We start from the raw sequence: 22,643 nt of genomic DNA on the forward strand, positions 1-22,643 counted from the left end.
AGACTTCATTTTTAATTATCAAAGTCAGCAGCCCTGGAAAGAAAAGTCAAATAAAGAGGACTACAAATAAGACATTTTTATTTGGGGGATATTTCCAGCTACAGAATGGCAAGTCAAAAAGAGGGATGCTAAAATGGGCATTAGCAGCTTGTTTAGGGGTGTACCATTGTCCATGTCATTCCAAAAAAGTTAAAGAACAAACCACTGGACTTTGTTTTCAAGTTTGAAGACATTTTGCTTCCCATCCCGGAAGCTTTTTCCAATTCAAAATTTCAGAAATAGCGTTGAGTTGCTTTAAACAGCCCAAACAAAGCCTCGTTTTGGCTTAGACAACATGCAAATTGAAAAGGACGAACGGGTCCACCCCTTAGGAATGGGGGTTGTTTGGCTTCTTTTGTTAGCCTGCAATGCCCCATACCTGTCTATGTCTCTATGACTATGACCTGGATGACTGAGAATTTTCACCAGCATATATTCCATGTCTACATGTGTCATTTTTCTTGTCTTAATTTGAATATACAAAATGTTTACCATGTTAAATGCTTCATGATGTGTTTTCTAACATAACGGAAAATGCACTTTTAACAAAGGTGTGTAAACCTTGGAGAACTAATGTATTGTTATATTAAAATGACATAAAATGTAATAGGAAAGCCAATGTAAGGCTATGGCATATGTGTATTTTCACCTGATCAAGAGTGGTCTGTGAAACAGAGTAATCCTCTATGTTCAGCGTGTCCTTGTTAGCGAGGACCATTTGAAATATCCGTGCCAGAGATGGGGAGGAGATCTTGTACTGCAGGGTGTTGTGGTGTTTCTCCCTTTGGATGCAGCCAGGGAAGGTGCTCTCCATGAAAGCCTCAGCAGGGTTCAGGTCTGGGGGGCAGCCGGGTTTGGCCGCCCTGATCTTCATGGTAACAACGTAGCCGTCGCCGAATCTGGATGGGAATGACACGGCGATCAGATCAGGTGATGTTATTAGAAATATGAGCTTAAGTTGACAGGACTGACTTGTATTTTAGATGCTGAATGGTTCCCAGGCATTTGAAGGATCCATTGACCATAATGGCTAAGCGAGTACACAGAGCTTCACATTCTTCCATGCTGTAAGAAAATAAAATCTTTTTTAAGCCACTTCGGTGAATACAGAAAATCCCACACGTGTAGAGTTCAACAGAAAAGGTTAACCTGTGGGAGGTGAGGACCACTGCTCGTCTATCCTGGATAACGCTCATTATGGAGTTCCAAAGGAAACGCCTGGACAGCGGGTCCATACCAGTGGTTGGCTCGTCCTGAGAGAGAAGAAGCAGCAAACAGCAACGATAACGCCTTTACAGAGATGGCAAAAGTACTCACTTTCCGTACTTGAGTAAAAGTACAGATACTTGTGTTAAAAATACTCTGGTAAAAGTGGAAGTACTGATTAAACTTCTTTACTCAAGTAAAAGTAACAAAGTACAGGCTTTTAAATTTACTTAAAGTGTAAAAGTAGAAACCACTTTTTTCATGCCTTTGCCTACATTTTAAATGGATGTCTGCCAATAGGACTAGATCTCCGTTGTGTTCATTTTCAATCATCTCGTCGTCCATACTACTATGCTAACGCCACCGCCACCAAGCCGCAATAATTTGCCGCCAATGAATACCGCCGAATCTCGATTCATCTTGCAGTGGTGCGTCAAATGCAACATAGATTCCCATCCAATTAGATTGAATTTGGTATTGATGACGTGAAAAATAATAACGGTAACTCCATTGAAATGATTCAAAACTAAAGTAACGAGCCAATTTTTTTAAATGTAAGGAGTAGAAAGTACAGATATTTGTGTAAAAATGTAAGGAGTAGAAGTAAAAAGTCGCCATAAAAATAAGTAGTAAAGTAAAGTAAAAATATCAGAAAAATCTACTTGAGTACAGTAACGAAGTATTTGTACTTTGTTACTTCCCATCTCTGCGCCTTTATGACAGAATTCTTTCAACTCGAATGTTCTAATAACTATGATCTTCATCCAAAAACCCTGAAGGCCGAGAGGTTTACTGCTCACCAGCAGCACCAGAGCAGGACAGCCAATCATAGCAATAGCTGTGGAGAGTTTCCTCTTGTTTCCTCCGCTGTAGGTCCCGGCACTTCGGCCTGCATACTCTGATAAACCCAGTTTCTGGATGGCCCATTCAGCTACCTAAAAAAGGTAAAAACGGATGCTTTTCTTAAACAGCTTTATCTGTTTTCCACCGATTCTCTGTGTCCTAATCATCATGACACCACCAGATGTTTAAATTATCAAAGAGATATGAGACACATCAGTAAACACGATATGATTGATGTACCTTAGTGTCTTCTCGTTGTTCATAAATTTCTAAAAAAAATAGATGTTGTACACCCCAAAATTACAACTTTTACACACCTTAAATCACCTTAAAAGATAAATTACATTATAAGGACAAAATAAAAAAAACAATTCTTGAAGTATTTAAATTGTATATAGCTGTTAAGGAAACATTTGGATCATACAAAAAGAGAGACATTTCCATTTATGAATCAATTATGACATTTTCTGGAACAGGATGTGATTGACTTTTTTGCAAACAAAAATAAAATATTTTTTTTAATAGAAAATGACTTTGATGGCTATTTTCTAATAATATGTGTCCTATTTGAGAGATTAAGAGTTCTAGCTTTAACAAAGTAAAAGCGACTCATGGAAACAGGGTGATATTCATTGGAGCGAAGGCAGTAAAACAGCCTATCTGCTAGAAATACTTGTTTGCCAATTATATATTTCAAACCAAATGGGAAATCTAATAAGTAGGATGAATGTCACAATACTGTAAATGAAACGTCTTTAACAGGCTGACCAGTTGGAGTCAGCAGCAGGACCATCAGGAGAGCCTTGATTTTCCTGTATTTATATATATATATATATATATATATATATATATATATATATATATATATATATATATATATATATATATATATATATATATATATATATATATATATATATATATAAAGTAGACAGTTTTCTGAGCTGACAAATTTTATGTTCATCATATAAATATATATATATATAAAGATTAAAAACAGTTTGTTAACTCATTTTCTACTTTTTTTTCTTTGTCTCTGAGCCAAATGAAGGATAGATTTTACATCCACATTTTGAATTTCCTTTTATCCTCCTTGTGCAGATGTAGGTTAAAGAGATGGTTCTAAGTATAAACTTCATGTACAAAACGTTAAAGAATTTGAGCTGCGTAACACTAGATTTTATACTCCATTCTGTGGTTGCCAGTGCAAAAGAAGGCCTGCTTGCATTAAAGTAAAATTGCAGGTAAGAGTCAGAGAAGGAAATACGTATTTTATTTAATCCTGCCAGATTTGTTTTGCACCAATATTTTCTAATGCGTGATTTCTCTCACCAATAGTGGTTATCAAATTAGTAATAAACGCATTTTTCCCTGACTTCCGCATCTTCAAGCGGACAATTCATCACAACCTTTGCTTTTAAAATCTCACATTCGAGCTGGACTTTGCTGCCAAAGATCTGCCTTTGGGTTGCTGTTTATTGCTGATACCCAAGTTTCACCGAAAAAAATGTAAATCTAGATAAGTCATTTTTTCTTAAAATAAGTGCATTCGTTCTTGAATTCAGAAGGTAAAAGAGACATTTTGCCAATGGAACAAGTCAATTTCCATTTAAAATAAGAAAACACATTTGCATCGTCTTATTTCAATTGCATTTTACCTACATATCTTATTTTAAGAGTAAAAATTCTAATTCCATTGGCAAACTGTCTCATTTACCTAATTAAATTAAGGCTAAACACATTTAGTTTAAGACATTTTAACTAATTTCTAGATCGTTTTTCCAGTGTTGAATTTCAATATGTAACATTCAAATTTTTTTTATCAAATAAAAGTAAAAAATGCAACAACAAAAAATGCATTTGCCTTTGAAGTAGGAGAAATGTATTTGCCTTTTTCACCATTACCCAGTTTAATTGCAGTTTAGCCAGGATCCATTGATCAGACCAATGTAAAAACAAAGCCTCATTGACCGCCTGCCTTTGCATCATCTATCTACTGCCATCATGAAAGCTGCATCCCACCCTGCTGATCTCAGACTCTAGGACCCCTCTGAGGCGGGCATACAGGTGCAGATGTTCTCTTCCTGTCAGCAGCTCATCGATGGCGCCAAACTGTGGACAGTAGCCCATGTTCTGGTGTACATCCAGGATGTTGGTCAAAATACTGCAAGGATGACAGAATGAAAACACACAACAACATTAAAAGTTTGTTTCTCACGTTTTTCAACAAATGACTGATAAAGCCCGCCCCCATGGTGAAATGCCACTCAGTTTCACTGAGAGATGTGATGTGCAGAATGGAGATTACTGCAAAGCATTGTCACCAACATAGCAAAACATGCAGTTAGAACTAACATACACTTAATTTATTTATATAATTGTGTTTTTAATGTTAATAGAATCATTTAAGTAGCATTTTTGTTGTTTGGACAAACCTGTAACCAGAGACGGAAGCTTCCCCTGATGTCACATCTATGTCTCCAGTCAGCATTTTAAATGTTGTGGTCTTCCCAGCTCCATTTACCCCCAGTAGACCAAAGCACTGCAGATAAAGGTGAGAAGAAAAAAAAAGAAAAATATCTGACTGCCCACTGCTCAGAGCAGCTGTTCAGAACCAATATAAAGAAAACTAGACAAACCTCTCCAGGTGAAACTCCAACACAGATTCGATCCACTGCAGGGATGATTGTTCCTCTGTATGTCTAACAAGGACACATGAAAAAACAATGAACCACAAATCTCACCGGGTATTGAGCATTTTAATTCTGCCTTGACTTTGCAATGAAATGTCTCACCTTGGAGAGGTCTTTTATGCGTAAAATATCACATTTATTTAGGTTCCTATGTATTCTCTCCCTTTCCTCAGTCACATCTTGATCTTCCTCCAAAATATGAGGCTTTGGGTTATCTGGAGTCCTATCATCATGACAATTGGAAAAGGCCTGATGAAAGTCCCACCGCATCTTAGATTATGACGTTTTTAAATGTTACTGTCGCTTACCACTGATCCAGGAAGAAGCGGTACTGAAAAAGGATGTTAATGATAAAATAGACAAATCCCTCGACGGCCATGCAGAACAGGTTCTTCCCGATGAAGTCCCAGTTAAAGGGATCTGGACTGTAATCCTCACCTGAGTAGATAAATGATCATAGCATAGCTGTAACACCTGCTGTTTGTGGTTGTTTCAGAGTCATGTACATTGCCTTGCAAAAGTATTTTTGCCACTTAAAGGTATAGTGGAGGATTTTTTGTGAATTTTTGAAAAGACCCTCTCTCTCCACTTTAAAAAAAATGCACATGCACAACCCTGTACACGCTTCCAAGAGGGAACGTCTATTAAATGCGTGCACAAGCCCATTCGTCCTCGTGCACGCTCTGTTTAAAAGTTGCTGTTTGCATCACTCATGCAAGCTTACTTTCCAAAAGAAGATTTACTATTTTTTTCCACTATGTCAGACTTAACAAGGTTAATCGAAAACAGAGACATGCACGTACGACGTCCTTACCTAAACATATCACCAGAATGGTTGACAATTAGGAGGACCACTTATTTTGATGATCAACCCAGAAAAAGAACATCCTCCACTATACCATTAAACATTTCCACATTTTGTTACCATATAGTCACACTCCTTAATGTGTTTTTAAAAACTTTGGCAACATGATTTGAGCTTAGGACCCTTGATTTAACCCTTGATTTCACTGCCTTTAACAGCATTCACGTCTTTGCACAGATTTTCTCAGATCTTGACTTCATTTTAACACATATTTATAATTGTAAGGCAAAGCAAGGCAAATTTATTTGTATAGAACAATTCAGTACAAAGACAATGCAAAGTGCTTTACATGATTAAAATACAGGAAGATAAAACAGAATCAAAGCAAGTAGGAAAAAATAAAAAATAAAATAAAAAATGTAGAAACAAAAAAGAATATTAAAAACAGTTGGACTAAAGAAAATATGTTTTAGTTGAACTGTTAAACTAGAACAGTTGAAGGCAATCCTAAACAAATGTGTTTTTAGTCTTCATTTAAAGATTTGTAGCTACAGTAGCAGCCATTAGAACATTTCTGCTCTTTCCTTGATGGGCACCTGGCTGGTCTCCTACAATTCCTTTTTAAACATCAATTTTTGTACTAAAATAATCTTTCTGTCATGATTTGTGGACATTGAGATCTAAAGAGAAGTGTCATCTTCTGGTCAGACCCTGTAATTCAGTGAAAGGGTGGAGTCAGAATAAAAAAAATGCACACCCAGAAGGCCAGTGGCTGGAAGTTGGAGGGGATTTGGCTGGAAGTCACGGGGAGAAGGATGCCATTAGGCTGGCATTTGACTGGGAAGGGCCATTTTCAATTGCTGCTACGGTAAACCTGGATGGATGTGACTAGTAATGCTAATGGAACCTCTAAAGTCTTTTTCAGCCTTTAACAAGGTTACATGGCTTTTTTATAGGATTGAAATACGCATACTGTATTTCTATTTAATGTCCCTGCAAAAAGAAAAGCATCTCAACTTCATGATTCTGCGATGAGAATATTTCACAGAGGAAAGGAAGGGAGGGGATGGTTTCCCAGCAGACACATGAGAAAGTCCAAAAAGCTCCTTTTTCATCATAGGTCATATTTGCTGTGTCTCCAGCATGGTGAATAATAGCTTTCCTGTTAACAGATCCTCCCACCTGATCTTTGAATCTCTGCAGCCTCTCCACAGTTATAGTACGTTTATTGGCTGCTTCTCGAAATAATGTTCTTGGTAGGTTTGTAGCTATGCTTATTTCCTGTTAATGTGTTGAACAATAAATTTCAAAGATTTGTATATTGTGCTTAACACACTTAAAAGAATTTAATTTGGAAACATTTGTTTCAAAAAATATGTAAAATCGTCAATCTAACTACTGTAACAAGTAAAAAGAATAAAATAGATTAACAATCCAGGAGTGGATGTCTACAACCTGATGTGTTCATGACTGTGGGAATGAGGTGCGGTTACCAAAGCGAGCATAGATATCAGTCACAGCTTGGTTCATCGCCATGTCTATAAGTCCTCTACCAAGGCAGTAATGGGGAAAGATGAGCAACACTGTCTTCAACATTTGGTTGAATCTATAAAGAGCCTGAATCAAAAGAAATAACATGAAGAACATGGATGAGAAGGAAGGAAAGAATGTAGCTTAAAATACCATATTGACTTACTGAGGTGCTCTCAAACAGGTCCAGGATAAAGGTCATGGCACTGCTGTTGATCCCAATGAAGAGGTTGATACATGACAGAGAGACGTAGGCCGTGCTGGGGACGCTGAAGACGTAGGACATGGGGTACATCATGGGAGTCACAGACCAGCTAAGAGAGAGAGCAACAATGTGACAGTCAATGCCAAGTAACACCTTACATTGGTTTATAATTTATTGGAAACAGTTAAAATAACCATCTGTTTCTCAATACTACTTCTTCTCACAAACCATTTATAACAATTTTTTCTAAATTGTGCATCCATAACTGACTACAGCAACTTCCACAAATATTTCCACTGCTTAGAATAATGGATAAACGGCCTTTATATTTTTTTTTCTTAAAGCAATTACATGATATCCCAATCAAAAATATAAACAGATTTTGTTTAGAGTTTATTTATTTAGTTGATAAAATAAAAAATATTATTAGTTATTGACATCCAAAACACTTCCTTTGTACCATAAATGTTCCTAAAACATTTTATAACATTTCAAGCACTATTTCAAGATGTTCAAATTGTCTATTTTAATAAATATGAGGCAACACGAAGCCCCATTGCTTCTAGGCACCCTTTCAAAAGAAGAAAGACAAGAGAACATGCCATTAATTTTTTTTAATTAATGTTATATGAAGTAATGGTGAACTTAAAAATAGTCAATACATGTTTGTCGAATATATTGATGAGGTGATGTTGTTGTTTTGGGGGCTTTTAGGCAGATATTGCATTAGCTTGGTTTACTCCAGGGCCCACATTTTGCTTAATCATTGAAATGATTGATCACATGTTAATCACTTGCAAATAAATCCATCTTTATTTCATTTTCTTAGAGACTCTGGTGGTGAGATTAGCTTCTTATTCAGCCTTTATTTTCACTGTGGTGCGTGTGTGTGTTTCTTAAACTGTGAACTCATCCTTCTGACTGTAGATATAGGCATGTTTAGGTGTGTAGCTGTATCCTGATAAAGGAGAATTAAATAATATCTGCTCTAGTTGAATAGGCATCCTCTTTGTTGTTCCAATTTTAAAGGGAGCAAAGATAAATGGGAACTTGTGTCACATCATAAATATAAGTATAAAAACAGGAGCTCATGGATGAGCATTTAAAGGTGTCTCAACACTTTGAAAAACTTAAAAAGGGATTAACTAACACCATAATTCACTTTTATGTAATATAAGTTGTTAAAAATTAAAAAGCCATATCTATGTTTGTATGAATATATATACAGTACAGACCAAAAGTTTGGATGCACCTTCTCATTCAAAGAGTTGGATATTAATAAATTGTATATTCACACTGAAGGCATCAAAACTATGAATTAACACATGTGGAATTATATACTTAACAAAAAAGTGTGAAACAACTGAAAATATGTCTTATATTCTAGGTTCTTCTAAGCTTTGATTACTCATTCGCACACTCTGGGCATTCTCTTGATGAGCTTCAAGAGGTAGTCACCTGAAATGGTTTTCCCTTCACAGGTGTCCCCTATTAGGTTTAATAAGTGGGATTTCTTGCCTTATAAATGAGTTTGTGACCGTCAGTTGTGTTGTGCAGAAGTCAGGTTGATACACAGCTGAAGAATAAAGCAGCTAAGAAAAACAAGTGGTCATCATTACTTTAAGGAATGAAGGTCAGTCAGTCCGAAAAACTTTGAAAGTGTCCTCAAGTGCAGTCGCAAAAATCATCAAGCGCTACAAAGAAACTGGCTAACATGAGGACCGCCCCAGGAATGGAAGACCAAGAGTCCCCTCTGCTGTGGAGGATCAGTTCATCCGAGTCACCAGTCTCAGAAATCGCAGGTTAACAGCAGCTCAGATTAGAGACCAGGTCAATGCCACATAGAGTTCTAGCAGCAGACACATCTCTAGAACAACTGTTAAGAGGAGACTCAGACCTTCATGGTAGAATAGCTGCTAGGAAACTCACTGCTAAGGACAGGCGACAAGCAGAAGAGACTTGCTTGGGCCAAAGGACACAAGGAATGGAGATTAGACCAGTGGAAATCAGTGCTTTGGTCTGATGAGACCAAATTTGAGATCTTTGGTTCCAACCATTGTGTCTTTGTGAGACGCAGAAAAGGGGAACGGATGGACTCTTCATGCCTGATTCCAAAAGTGAAGCATGGAGGAGGAGGTGTGATGATGTGGGGGTGCTTTGCTGGTGACACTGTTGGGGATTTTTTCAAATGGAAGGCATACTGAACCAGCATGGCTACCACAGCATCTTGCAGCGGCATGCTATTCCATCCGGTTTGCGTTTAGTTGGACCATCATTTTATTTTTCAACAGGACAATGACCCCAAACACACCTCCAGGCTGTGTAAGGGGTATTTGACCAAGAAGGAGAGTGGTAGGGTGCTGCGCCAGATGACCTGGCCTACACAATCACCAGACCTGAACCCAATTGAGATGGTTTGGGGTGAGCTGGACCGCAAAGTGAAGGCAAAAGGGCCAACAAGTCCTAAGCATCTCTGGGAACTCCTTCAAGACTGTTGGAAGACCATTTCAGGTGACTACCTCTTGAAGCTCATCAAGAGAATGCCAAGAGTGTGTGAAGTAGTAATCAAACCAAAAGGTTTCGACTTTGAAAAACCTAGAATATAAGACATATTTTCAGTTGTTTCACACTTTTTTGTTGAGTATATAATTCCACATGTGTTAATTCATAGTTTTGATGCCTTCAGTATAAATCTTCAGTTTTCATAGTCATTAAAATAAAGAAAACTCTTTGAATGAGAAAGTGTGTCTAAACTTTTGGTCTGTACTGTAGGGGTGTCAACAATAATAGATTCAGCGATGCATTGCGATGCGGGGCATGCACGATTCAGCATCGATGCGGCAACGTGCCATAATCGATTATGTCACTGTTTATTTTCTGGCCTCAAATGGACAAGTTGTGAAGTTTCAATTGCTTCCGGGGGCATACCAACAACAATCAAGATGGCTGAGGCGGAGGGAGATGACCGCGATAGACGGGTAGGCCTAATTAAAAATGCACCAAAAGCTTGGAAAGCGGATATCTGGGCACATTTCGGATTTTACGAAGTCAATGGGATTTTGATGCATCGCAATGCATCGCAATGCATCGTAGAATCGAATTGAATCGAATCGTGAGGGCAGTGCCAATGCACACCCCTACTGTACTGTATATCTTAGGTTTAAATTATAAATTATTTATTTATTATTATAAATTATTTATTTATTTTTTTACATTTGTTTACCCGGGGGTGTCATTTATTTTGAAAGTCTGCAAGTATTTCAGCAGTTATGAGCCCAAATGTAGTCTTTTTAAGCTATTTGTTTTTCAGTTTCAGTTTCTATATTTGGAAGTAGATAAAACTGAGAACATAATAAGTTTTACTCACCCATACAGCATAAGTAGGGCAATGAGTGGCTGAAGATTGCTTGGGGAGGTATAACATCTCTTATGGAAAAAGAGGAAGATTTCCACCACCATTGCAGCACTGATAGAGTAGTTCATCTGGAGATAGTCACAGGAAGCACTTTCAAGCTCTAATTACATGGCCTAGATTAAACTGTAAAAGGTAACTAGGTCACTGTACCATGTCCCACAGAAAGTTGGCTATCCAGTACACCAGTGGACTGACACCACTAACAAACTGCAGGTGTTTGGCCTGAGTTACCCTCTCCTGGATGAGATAGAGGACGAAACTAGCTGGGACAAAGGACATGGCAAAAATGACACAAATGGCCACCACCGCATCCACTGAAGTAGTCAGACTGGGAAAGAGAGAAAAGGAAGCGTTTCCATGAGCCATATCTAAAAAAAAATGTCATTATTTGCTGATTTCTGTTAACGAATGGAGAAATTGAACATCCTTTGCAACAGAAGCAGCAGAATCGATGGGGGAAAGGTCATAAAGGTGATGCTCACTCACACAGTGATCTCAGAGAGCTGCTCTTTGGTCAGATTCAAAGGGTGGTTGATGACAGTGATCCCATATTCATGCAGATCAGCTCCCTTTGGCAGGTTTGCACGAAGGATGGCATTGTTGGCCACATTCATAAAAGACACCATGGCATGCCAGCCCTTATTGTTATACCATACCTAGGATAAAATGAAGCTGATTAACATCATGCTAATACTGACAGGGAATTAAATCATTAAATCTGTGGGTAAATATGATCTAACCTTGACATTGTTCTGCGTTTCAATATATCTCAGGAATTTCCCTAGTCCTTCAAGTGTTTGTTTGGAATATTGACCCTGAAAACAAATGTATAGTTACACTTTCAACAGATATCTAAGTAAAAACATCAACATTTTCAAGAAGGGAGTTCCACCCCAGATCTAATTAAAGTCAGATACCTGTCTTGATATCATTATTTACTGGAGATCCAGATAATCCCTAAATAAAATAATCAGCATCTCTGCTGAGTGCGATACATTTTATTTTAATGCTTTATGCGCTATTTCATCTGATAGTTAGATGCATATTGAATCTGAACGGCTACTGATGATGTAAATCTTGCAGTGTCCATATAAACTGTAAAACTCCCTGCATAATTATAATAAAGCAATTTGTATGCATGAAACAAGTGGAGCTATATGGCAATTACCATACTGCTACACTTGTGAAAGTAAAATCTGTTGGGCTCTTTTTGGCATCAAGACAATTATTCTTATTGCCACATTGCCAGACAGGACACTGTAAAAAAAAAAAAAAAATCTTGCAGAGCTGTGGTTATAAAGAGGATTGCAGATGTCTTAACTTGACTTTTTGCCTATTGATCTGTGTTCACCCTCACACTAATCTTCCTCTCAGTTATATCTGCGATCTATTCATTTTATATTTCAATACTATTGGTGATTTATTTTATTAAAATATGAAAATATTGATAGTAACCCCTTGACACCCATCACCCGTTTGTATTACAATGATAACATGTTCATTTCCTCAGTAGCAGTTATTACAATCAGAGAACAGGAACCTGCATTGTCCGCCACTGTTTGGAGAAATGGAGGCAGGAGGTTGGCTTCAACCAACGTTTCAATAAAATACACCTTTAATTTAGTGTGAAAAGAAATTAAATAATTCTCCTGTAAATTTATACAACATTTCTACTTTCAACGCTGCTTTACTCTCTATCAGACCATTTCTTTTACTATTTTATTAATTATCAGTATATTTTTGGTTTTTCCGACAGATCCCACTTAGATATATTATTATTTACATAAGCAATAGCTTCTGTTTAAATAACAGAAGCTAAGTCCTCCTCAGTTATTGATCCTCTCAGACTAGCCAAGAGCTTCAGCTTCTAATATCAGCAAATATGCATATCTCAAAATAAAGATGCTATTAGAGTTATTATCCGCAAGTGACATATAATATAACATTCACAAATTATAACATTTTTACATAACATAATCTAATTATTTCTGAACTATTCCTTTAAGGCTCACCCCAGTAACATTTAGAAGTTGTCCCAGCTGGGTTGCTAGTTCTTGAAGTGTCTTTGGCTGGACTTCTAAAACAGCGAGTTGTCCACCCACTGATATACCTCCATACCTGGACACCACAGAAAAACCTTCTCAAGTTAATGCTACAAAATATCTAAACAAAATATCACACAGACAAACTATGATCACATATATATCTGGTTGATGGCTTTTACGATTAGGTGTGAGGATTCTGATGTTTTATTGTGTACTTCAGTGATGTTTTTAATGATTTTACTGCACAATTGCTCTGATGTGGGGTTTTTAATAATGTAATGCAAATTGATTTCCCTAGCCACTGAAATAAGCAGGACAAATATATTTCTAGTTACTAACATCCTAATTGCAGTACACAACATAACCACAAGAGGGAGAGCTGCACCAACACAAACAATCACAACTCTCCACAAAATATGCATTAATTCAACATCATATGATAAGAGTTTTAAAGCTTTTACTGTATAAGATGGATAGAAATGTTTACTACCTCTGTTCATTGACCCAATATTTGCTCTTCAAGCTGCAGGTGGATGAAACAGAGACATTAGATCATTTCACAAGAAGTCAATAAAAGCATACGGTTCAAGTCTGTATTCTCTGAGTGGCTTCAAAGTCTCCCTACCTGGTCCTGATAAGGGTGGGGTAAGTTTTAACCAGGTAGTCAGAGATGTTCCTACCAGTAAGGTCGAACAGAACATCTCCAGTTGACTGGATCCTCTAAACAGAAAAAAATAAATAAATGATTATTCTAGACTCTCATTCGATGCCTTATCTATGGAAATTATTGTTGTTTTCTCCTGTACAAAGTTTGGACATGTTCAGTACTAATTGACCAACCCACCTGTGGAGGAGGCAAACCCCCAGCTCCTTCAGGACACACAGGAAGCATGGTGAGTTTCTTGGATGTGCTGCATTGACATCCTGGAGAGGGTCTAAGGGGGGTCCACTCTGGGCTCTCCAGCATTTCAATCAAGGAGGGGTTAACCAGGGGCATCTCCCACTCAGTGGTGATGTTATTACATGGGAAATCTCTATGATGGGATGAAATTAAGCCGCACTGTAACACAAACTATTCCAAAGTTTGAAACTATTCCAGAAAATGAAAACAGATCTATTACTCACTCCAAAGGTTCATCGGCCATGCAGCGCGTCCCGAAACCAGGCTTGTCAAGCAAAACCTTAGCAAAATATCTCATCTGCGCATCCATGGGGCGCTCATTGCTGTAATGGATTATTATATTAGTCCCTTAAATTTATGTTGTTTCCTTAAGTTGAATTTTGCTATAGTTTTAATAAAGGGTAACTTGCACCCACCTGAAGAATGTGTACTGTCTGCCATACATCCAAGGAGTGAGGGTCACGCTCGGATACTCTCCAAAAGGAGGGACTATGCGTGTCATCATGAGTGCCAAGAAGACAAAGCTGGCTGGAAGCACAATCTGAGAGGGCCAACAAAAAAAGAGCCTTAAAAACAAGGAAATAGTTTTGAAATTTACCTCACAGAGATAATTGTACCTTTTTTTTTTTACCATCTTAATCACTTTTTTATGTAATTAACCAACACAAATTGGAGCATGTTTCTTAAAAGGAAGGAGAAAGAAGGATAAACCTTTTTTTAAGTGTTGAAAGTGTCTATTTACTTTGTCAAAACTACATATGTATGGGTTTATTTGTACATATTAACAGAGCCCTGTAAATAATAGCTAAAACTTTTTACTTTTTCATCAATTGCTCTTTATTTTGGCTTCATTATAACAAATATTTCATTTTTTTCTTGTGGTTTTGGCAACAGGTTTTACATTAATTTCAGTCCCTTGGTTTCCTGGTCTTTTTCAGTCTGCTCATTCTATCACCAGAGTAGCATCAAATCAAAGTCTGCAGTATATCTATGTAAGCGAATTTATTGTGGTAAGATTCCTAATTAAGTATATGACTAACATCAAGAGGGATGCAAACTTTGCTTAACCTACCTCTTAGTATTCTACATTGGGAAAGTCTTTCACATTAGAATAAATCACAATTTATTTAAAAAACTGTTGTAATGTGGAGATAAAATGTGAAGCATTTTTACAAGGACTTTACCTTTAGTAAATATACCTAATAATACATGTTGTAGATCATTTATCATCCCTAAACCCTCTGCCTTCCAAAAACTCAATCTGAGAATGATATATAATTGTTGAAAATTCTATTAATATTGATATGGTTTTGTATTATAAATCACAGAAATGTAACCTGTGCAATGAAGTCTTTGTAAGAGCGTGTGGCATGATGCCACCTCTTGATCAGCAGAGCAAAGAACTGTTTGATGATCAGAGAGAGGCCTCTAACTTGGTAGGATCCCTTGCCTGCACTGCCCTCTGAAATCTCACTTGGTCCATGGCCGTTGGATTCTGAAAGGGAAAAAAAACATAGTAATGTTGGCAGAAAGTAACTTGCACCTACAAATTAAGAACAGGAGGGAGCTAAGCATTGGTTTCTACTTCTGTCAAAATCTATTGGTCAGCAAGACTCTTTAAAGGCACTTCTAGTAATACAGCGGCGCGAAAGAAAGTAATCATGCGCTGTGTTTGCACTCAGAAGCTCTTAAAATCGGAAATAAAACCAGATCGTCCCCTGAATATTTCTTTTTTTATTATTTGAAATGGAATATTCCAAAGAAGCTGTGCAGTTAATATGTCTGCTGTTCTTTCAGAATTTATTAAAACTTTCAAGTATATTATATTACCACTTCAAATGTTATTTTACCAGTTGCACATGTTTTAGATATTAAAAAGGAAAAGGGTGTTAAGAAGACGATAAGAAGACGGCTGTCCTCACTTTGTTGGTTTCCCAATTGGCTTTCATACACAAAGCACAGAAACTAGTTCCAGCATCTTTCCCACATTTCCGGGATCCCAGACTTCCGAGGCAAACTGAATGCAGCATAAGCTCGTTTCAACTGAAGCAGCTGGTCTTGTAGGCTATGAGTCAAATTCAGCCAATGTGATGCCCTTTGTGCTGTTGTCTGGCATAACATACCAGAGCATACCTTCAAATGTAGAGCATTTCTCTATCATAGAAAATGATCCAGAAGGCAGTTATGAAAACATCTTGTAGAGGCAAGGATGTATATTTGTCTTGTCACTAGGGGTAAGGTGCATGTGTTAGAGGTTTGTACGGATGTGCGTGGGTGGAGCTGTAAGTGGGTGGGTGGAGCTGAATGATTGTCATATAAATATCACCTGGATCCGCTCAGGGTTCTGTTTGTTTGATACAGTGAGAGGATAAGGCAGGGTGCCATTATTTCTGTTGACCGCAACTTTAAAGCCTATTAAATATGCAACTCTATCTATTGTACAATAGATACAAAAATTTTACAATATTGTACTATTTGTATGTTAGTCACTTACACATATCCCATGGTAATTGTAAAGGTGTTAAGAAGTTTAGCATAAAGACTAAGGCACAAGATAACAGCATAAAGCTATGTGTGTTTGGGATGGTTGGAATTATACCAAGAAGTCACTGTTGGTTTTTGTTTGAACCAAATTTGATCTTCCTCTCTCTGCAAATTGCCATCTTTATAGACTGCTCACTTTCTCCATTAGCATCTTTGTGTTTTGTGTCTAGCTATTTTCTCTTATAAAGTGTTTTTTGACATTTATCCAAATTTTAGGCAGCATCAACCTTTGGAACAAAAACTCAAAAAGCATGTTTGTCTGACAACAGCTGCAGTGGTTGAGCTTAAAGCTGTGGTCACCTTTTTGCGCCTCCAAATCAACAGCCACTCTGTTGAATCCACAGAGACTAGCTCGAGAAATCTCTCGCAATGATTTATTTTCTGAGAGGTAAAGAAAATAACACAGGAGACATGACACACAATTGGAGGGGTAGACTTCAAACAGGTTAAAGCTACAGTAAGACAGAGACAAGACAGCTTATTAAAACAACGTGGGAGTTACGTTGTCCAGCTTTCCCATTCACCATTTTGTACTTCTCAGTTTTTTTTCATGAAAAATGTTTGTCTGCTATATATAGAAGCAGATTGGGGAGGGGGGGTTTGGACACAGGTCTAAGCATACCCTGGTGATGCTTCTGTCATGCGTTTGATGCATTTTATTATCCTGCCTAGCTCTGCCCAATTTCTCAGTACCACACATCATATCCACCCGTTCTAGCTTCTATTTAAACTGCTTGCTCCCAGTCATCAATGCCAGATTATTCTTGGGCCTTTGGTGTAAAAGTTTCCTAGTATTACCAGTTTGTGTTCTGATTACCTCATCACAACCCATTTTGTCTTTGAACCTTTGAGCTTGTCTGTCACTGTTCTGATGTGTTTGCCTGACCTGTCTTTGGACTTGTTTGTGGACAGTTCCTGGACCTGTCTCCTGACTTGTCCCTCTGGATTATCCTGCCTTCTGTCTGATCTCTTGTCATCTTCAAATCATCGGCGTCTGGAACCATCTGTGTGGTAACAGCTACATCTGGTCAGTAGGGATGGAACAGTTTATGAAAACCGTCCGAACCGTTCGAATGTCTCGGTTTGGTTCGTGTGTGTTGCGTTCGGTTCATGCGCTGCTCCTTTTTCTCATAGGTGAAGCGTGAACACTCCAGAGCAGAAGGTGGCGGTACTGCGACCAAAGCCAACCACCAGTAGTAAACAAGAAGAAGAAGTGAAGCAGCGTAGCCGGGTGTAGCAGAAAAAAACAGTTGTGGAGAATTGTGTGGGTATGGCGAGTGGGAAAGAACAGGAGTTGGAAGACGCGCCAGCAGCACTTTATAGGTCTGCTGTATGGGACCACTTTGCATTTAGAGTGACCTACGATGAAGGCGGAAAGAAAGTTGTGGATAAAAGTGCAACAGTGTGCAAGCATTGTGCAACACATTTGTTTATGCTAACAGCAACACGACCAACATGTCAGGCTAACAATCAACATATACCGAACCAAACCGAAAACCGTGACCACGAAACCGTGAACTGAACCGAACCAGCTGGCATCCAATTCTTTCTCTGGGCAAGTACTGTATTCTAAACCAAGTTCGTAACTAACACGTTTAGATCATCCTCCATCAGGTTTTCATGGTCACTAACCTGTGTTTCCTCTCTCCAGAGTTTTCTGCCTCAGATACCCTAGCCGCTGCTACTCCAAACTGTTAGCGTTTTTAATAATCCCACTGTCTGTCTTGTCTGAATAATGGGTCATCTGTTCTGAGTCTTGACAGTTTCATATCCAATTCAGATCAAAAGCATTGTGTCCAAATGCCACATGAGGGGTAAAAAATGGCAGCACAGAAATGGTGAATGAGTGAACTGGCCCATACTGTAAAAACTAAATCTAGAAATAAGTAAACATTTCTTAAAATGAGTGTATCTACCCTTAGTTTGCGCAGGTAAATAAGATGAATGCCAATGGAATGAGTATTCTCACTCTCATTCTCACTAAGATAATTGGTATGTACTTGAAATAATAATAAGTATTTTTTATTTTTATTTTTTTTATGTAAATTTTCTTATTCCTTTGGCAAAGTGTCTAACTTACCTGCTTAATTCCAGACAAAAGAAAAGTTACTTAGTTTTCAGTTTCTTTGCAGTACAGAATGACTATTACTAGTTTTGTTGTTGAGATACCTTGACTACGGTTCCTGTTGGTTGCATTTCCATCTGCTGTAACTTTTAGAAAAATCTGCAAGAAAGACAAATTTGTTACTAAGTCCAAAAACTAACTCTATAAAGCTAAAGAAAATGAATCTAAAAACATTTAGGCACATTTTTTTTTTTTATTCTGGGTACAGTAAACTTCTCTGTTCTGATTAGAGTTGTTTAGATTCCGATACAAGTATCAGAAATGTCTCTGATACTGCCAAAAATGCTGACATCGCCATCGGAGAGTATTTGAGTCCAGGCACCCATCAGATACCAATCATCCATCCATTTTCTGTCACGCTTATCCCTGCTGGGATCACCATTGGTGCTGGTGCCTATCTCCAGCTGCCAGTGGGTGAGGCCATTCCATACCATGTAATTTAAAATAGGAATTAATAGGAATCAATTTACTGGTTACTTCTAGTAAGGATAGAGAGTGAAAATGCTAATCTTCTTGAAGAAGAATCTGCCTTTGTTCTTAAAATTATAAGCAATACTTGCTAAAAAAAAAAACTACTATGTGAAGTCTACTTGTGTTAAAGTATTAAAGTACAATGTAGCTGCTGCTCTTTTGATTAGTATTTTCAGAATGTTTAGGTTGGTGTTGCACTCTAAGTTTATTTCAAAATAATTTATTTAAGTTACTGTTGGACCAATGTTGTTTTATATTGTTCTGTTTAAATACCTGTCTATTTTACTATATTATGGATGCACTTGATATTTTAAATAATTTTTAGCTCCCAGATTTGTTTAATTCAGTTGTTGTTCCACTACTTTTTTTATACTGTTCTATTTAAAAAATAAAAGGCTTAAATCTCCCATATTCATTCATGTTTCAATTTAAGGGTTTGATCTCAGCCACACTTTTCAACAATGATAACCATATCACTGTCATGCAGGCGTAGTATTATTATCTATATATTGTGTAACATACTGGTATCAGTAGTCAGTACCAGACAATACTCACAGCATGGGAAAAAATGGTGCATTTGAAATTGGAAACTTTATTTTCATCAGTCCCACCCACCTCCTCCAGTGATGTGTCAGACACACCAAAGCTGCTGAGGCCGATGTCCACAAGTGTTTCCTCCAGCTCCCTGAAGAGGCTGGCGTACGCTCTGGGTTGAAAGTCCCGATGCGGGAGTAGAAAGGTGAGCTCCTGTCCGATGGCTTCAATGAGACGAGCCTGTGGCACATGGTGGTGGATCAGGGCCGTGATGCTTTCCACGTTACCTGGAGAAGGTTGGAAGAGTTAAGAGGTTTTTAGATTTTCTCCTCAGGATGAGTTAACTGTACGTTTATTAGTTTTAATAGGTATTTAATTTTCTCTCTTATGATCCAGAATATTTCCCAGTCCACACCTTCCTGGGATCAGAGTGTCTCGCGATGATACTCGACCGCCAAATACCAGCGAATAACAGTGGAAATGTGTCCAACCAGCACACATTTGCTTAAAAAGGACTCCTCTATGATGTAAATGTATTAATATTGTCCTTTGACACTTTCATTTTTATTTCATAATTCATAAAACAATAAACATTCTTTTACTTGACCTAAAAATATCAAACCCATTCATTCTCAAAAGAAAACACTCTTTTCGTGTTACTTGAGACTATATTAAAACATTATTCAGGTAGGAAATTATAAAATATTTGACCAAGAGATTTAGTGAAGCTGTATTCCCTTCTTTTGACCAGACAAATGTGCGAGAATGATTTACGTTTATGACCCAAGAGGATTTACAGCTCCATTTTTCAGCAAAAATCTATTTATTGTTATACCTGAGGAGCTTCACTAGTCCTTCAAGTGTTTGTTTTTGTTTATTTTATTGAGATTCTATTAAGCTGAAAGTACTTTTTACTCAAGAGTCAAATTATAAAATCCTTGTATTTACTCATTCTCAGAGAGCTTAAGAAAAAAGAAAAAAATATTTTGGTAGCATGATAATTATGGATTTTCCATAGGGTTTTATTTGGCATTATTCAAATTATTCTGACTACAGATAAGCGCAAGTTAAAGCAAGTAGATGTCCCCGGTGGGTATTCGTAACTTAAGTAGGTAAACACAGGTTTACTTTTATTGAAAAGCATATTTTCTTGTCTTTCCCATTTTAAGAAGTGGCTAAGAGACATTATGCTTTGTTTTGCATTATATAAGGAATCCATGGAGTATTAACCAGGAGTTCTATGATACCTATCATTGTACCTTTTAAGTCTCTCCTGAAGGACGAAAAATAAAGTTAGTAATTGAGAACTTTTAAAAATGCAACATATTCAAATTCCAAGGCCAAATGTAAATGAAATGTTCAGTTGATTTTATTCTAGTAACATTTAACCCTTAAATACAGTTAGCTGAGGTGTTTTAGGTATGTCAGCGACAGTATCTAGCAGATATGCTTTATTTTTTCTCAATAGAAGATGGACTAACAGCAATGAGGCGAATAGCTACAGTGCAATAACATAGAGAGGAAGATCTTACCGTCAAGCTGTCTGTCTGGGGTGCGGTTCTCCTCCTGGTTGGCTTTAAACTTTGAACATTTGGAGCATTTACAGGAGCAGTCCTGTGTGCAGTCGCAGCCAGCCTGGTTTGTAATAGGATAAAGATGATTCAATATTTCCTTAGAGCTCATGTCACAAATATAAAAATGTTCAAATCTTTAAACATCTGCTACAAATAATTACAGAAGTTCGTCTTAAGATTCATGCAGAGTAAGAATCTAATAAACCCAATCCAATGCAAAAATGTTCAAGTTGTTTCAGTGTGAATGTTTACACGTTATGAAATACGGCAAATCGAATGTTTTATTCTCCGAGTTCCTCACATTAGGAGTTTCGTGCTTCATTTTGCGAACAAGAGTGAGGTAAAAGCCTGCCCCAAAGCAGTTCTTAAGGAAGATGGGCGAACCGCAGCAATAAAGGCGACCCTTGGAGATGATGGCCACTCGGTCGCTCAGAAGGTCAGCTTCGTCCATGTGGTGGGTGGACATGATTACGGTGCGTCCTGAAAACCACAGTGAGAGAAGGAGAAATTAAGGGATGTTCGTTGGTTTCAGAATCACAATAGAAAATTATTAAAAAAAAAATTGTTTTGTGTTCAAATTCTGATGATAATCGACATAAATTAGAATAATTCGTATTACCCAACCGGTATTTGAGCAGCAGGTCCCAAATTGAGCGCCTGGAGTAAGGGTCAACCCCTGAGGTGGGCTCATCCAGGATCACCACTTTGGCTCCTCCAACAAAAGCCAAAGCTACTGACAACTTCCTCTGCATGCCCCCTGGATTAAGAAACAACAAATCAATGAGTGTTTTCCACATATAAGGAAGTGATCATGGATGGATGTGATTTTGAAAGGACCTGAGAGATTCTGGGTTAGCTCATCTCTCTTATGGGGAAGGCCCAGATCCTGCAGCATGTTTTCCACCTCTTCTTCAGCTTCAGCTAATGGACGCCCTTTTAGCAGCGCGTAAAAAAGAATGTGCTCTGCCACCGTCATGCTGAGAAAGAACAAGTAGGATTACAATGAGTACACTGCTGTTCGTTTTTTTTATATCCTTATTTAGAAGTTTGTTTGATTGGCCAAATACAAGTGATACACAAGATCTGGAAGGATCTGGTTAAGATATTGTAGGAAAAAGATTCCTGGCTTAATGTGTACAAAAAACTTCACTGAAGTGTTATCATTTACACACAGCCCCGTGGGATTAAAATTTACACTGCAAATTACTTAGATCTTACCAAGATAAAAAATATATATATTATATTTAGAAGGGTTAGATTATGTCTAATTTTAATGTATTTCTATATTAAAAAATCGTAAATCAAGAAATTTTTATATGAAAGTATTTTTCTTTATCAGAGAAGATTTTTCAGAGTGGCTCAGGTTTTCCTGAGCTAGCTCTATAGTTATGCTGCTATAGGCTTAGAATGCTGGAGGACAAAGGGACCCCTTTTTCATCATTCTATATCTATTCTCCCACACTGCAAAAGTTGTTAGTTTAATCTTTAACATTATGCTGTCACTGCTTTTTCTCATAATAGCTTCATCTGGTCTGTTCCTGTTTGGCTGTGACACCATCTTGGAGAGAAATATCAGCTGTTCTGCTGCCATCAACACCTTTATTTATAGATGTTTGGGATCTCCCTGTTTTTCAGTGTAGTCCTGTTTCTCGGACTATGACTGGCTGGATGTGCTCTCTTCATCCTCTGACATGCGAGCTGGCTTGGAGCAAG

At 37.6% G+C, this 22,643-nt stretch overlaps 1 protein-coding gene across 1 annotated transcript in view; it reads right to left on the reverse strand.

Moving 5' to 3' along the window:
• abca4a (ATP-binding cassette, sub-family A (ABC1), member 4a) overlaps nt 1-22,643 on the reverse strand; it is a 57,986-nt gene that overhangs the window by 1,268 nt on the left and 34,075 nt on the right. The window contains exons 21-49 of the mRNA XM_038304301.1: nt 21,768-21,907; nt 21,550-21,687; nt 21,232-21,410; nt 20,889-20,991; nt 19,438-19,643; nt 18,396-18,450; nt 16,527-16,607; nt 15,020-15,177; nt 14,099-14,223; nt 13,907-14,005; nt 13,626-13,815; nt 13,407-13,501; nt 13,272-13,304; nt 12,749-12,854; nt 11,477-11,551; nt 11,223-11,392; nt 10,887-11,064; nt 10,689-10,804; nt 7,283-7,430; nt 7,080-7,203; nt 5,090-5,219; nt 4,884-5,004; nt 4,728-4,790; nt 4,524-4,630; nt 4,111-4,252; nt 2,046-2,180; nt 1,189-1,292; nt 1,012-1,104; nt 689-938 (exon numbers count right to left, since the gene is read on the reverse strand). Coding sequence (XP_038160229.1) covers nt 689-938; nt 1,012-1,104; nt 1,189-1,292; nt 2,046-2,180; nt 4,111-4,252; nt 4,524-4,630; nt 4,728-4,790; nt 4,884-5,004; nt 5,090-5,219; nt 7,080-7,203; nt 7,283-7,430; nt 10,689-10,804; nt 10,887-11,064; nt 11,223-11,392; nt 11,477-11,551; nt 12,749-12,854; nt 13,272-13,304; nt 13,407-13,501; nt 13,626-13,815; nt 13,907-14,005; nt 14,099-14,223; nt 15,020-15,177; nt 16,527-16,607; nt 18,396-18,450; nt 19,438-19,643; nt 20,889-20,991; nt 21,232-21,410; nt 21,550-21,687; nt 21,768-21,907 — 3,664 coding nt within the window. The remainder of the gene's footprint in view (nt 1-688; nt 939-1,011; nt 1,105-1,188; nt 1,293-2,045; nt 2,181-4,110; nt 4,253-4,523; nt 4,631-4,727; nt 4,791-4,883; nt 5,005-5,089; nt 5,220-7,079; nt 7,204-7,282; nt 7,431-10,688; nt 10,805-10,886; nt 11,065-11,222; nt 11,393-11,476; nt 11,552-12,748; nt 12,855-13,271; nt 13,305-13,406; nt 13,502-13,625; nt 13,816-13,906; nt 14,006-14,098; nt 14,224-15,019; nt 15,178-16,526; nt 16,608-18,395; nt 18,451-19,437; nt 19,644-20,888; nt 20,992-21,231; nt 21,411-21,549; nt 21,688-21,767; nt 21,908-22,643) is intronic.

This window comes from Cyprinodon tularosa, unplaced genomic scaffold, assembly GCF_016077235.1.
Source record: "Cyprinodon tularosa strain WSP-4 unplaced genomic scaffold, ASM1607723v1 ctg53, whole genome shotgun sequence".
Taxonomy (NCBI): Eukaryota; Metazoa; Chordata; class Actinopteri; order Cyprinodontiformes; family Cyprinodontidae; genus Cyprinodon; species Cyprinodon tularosa.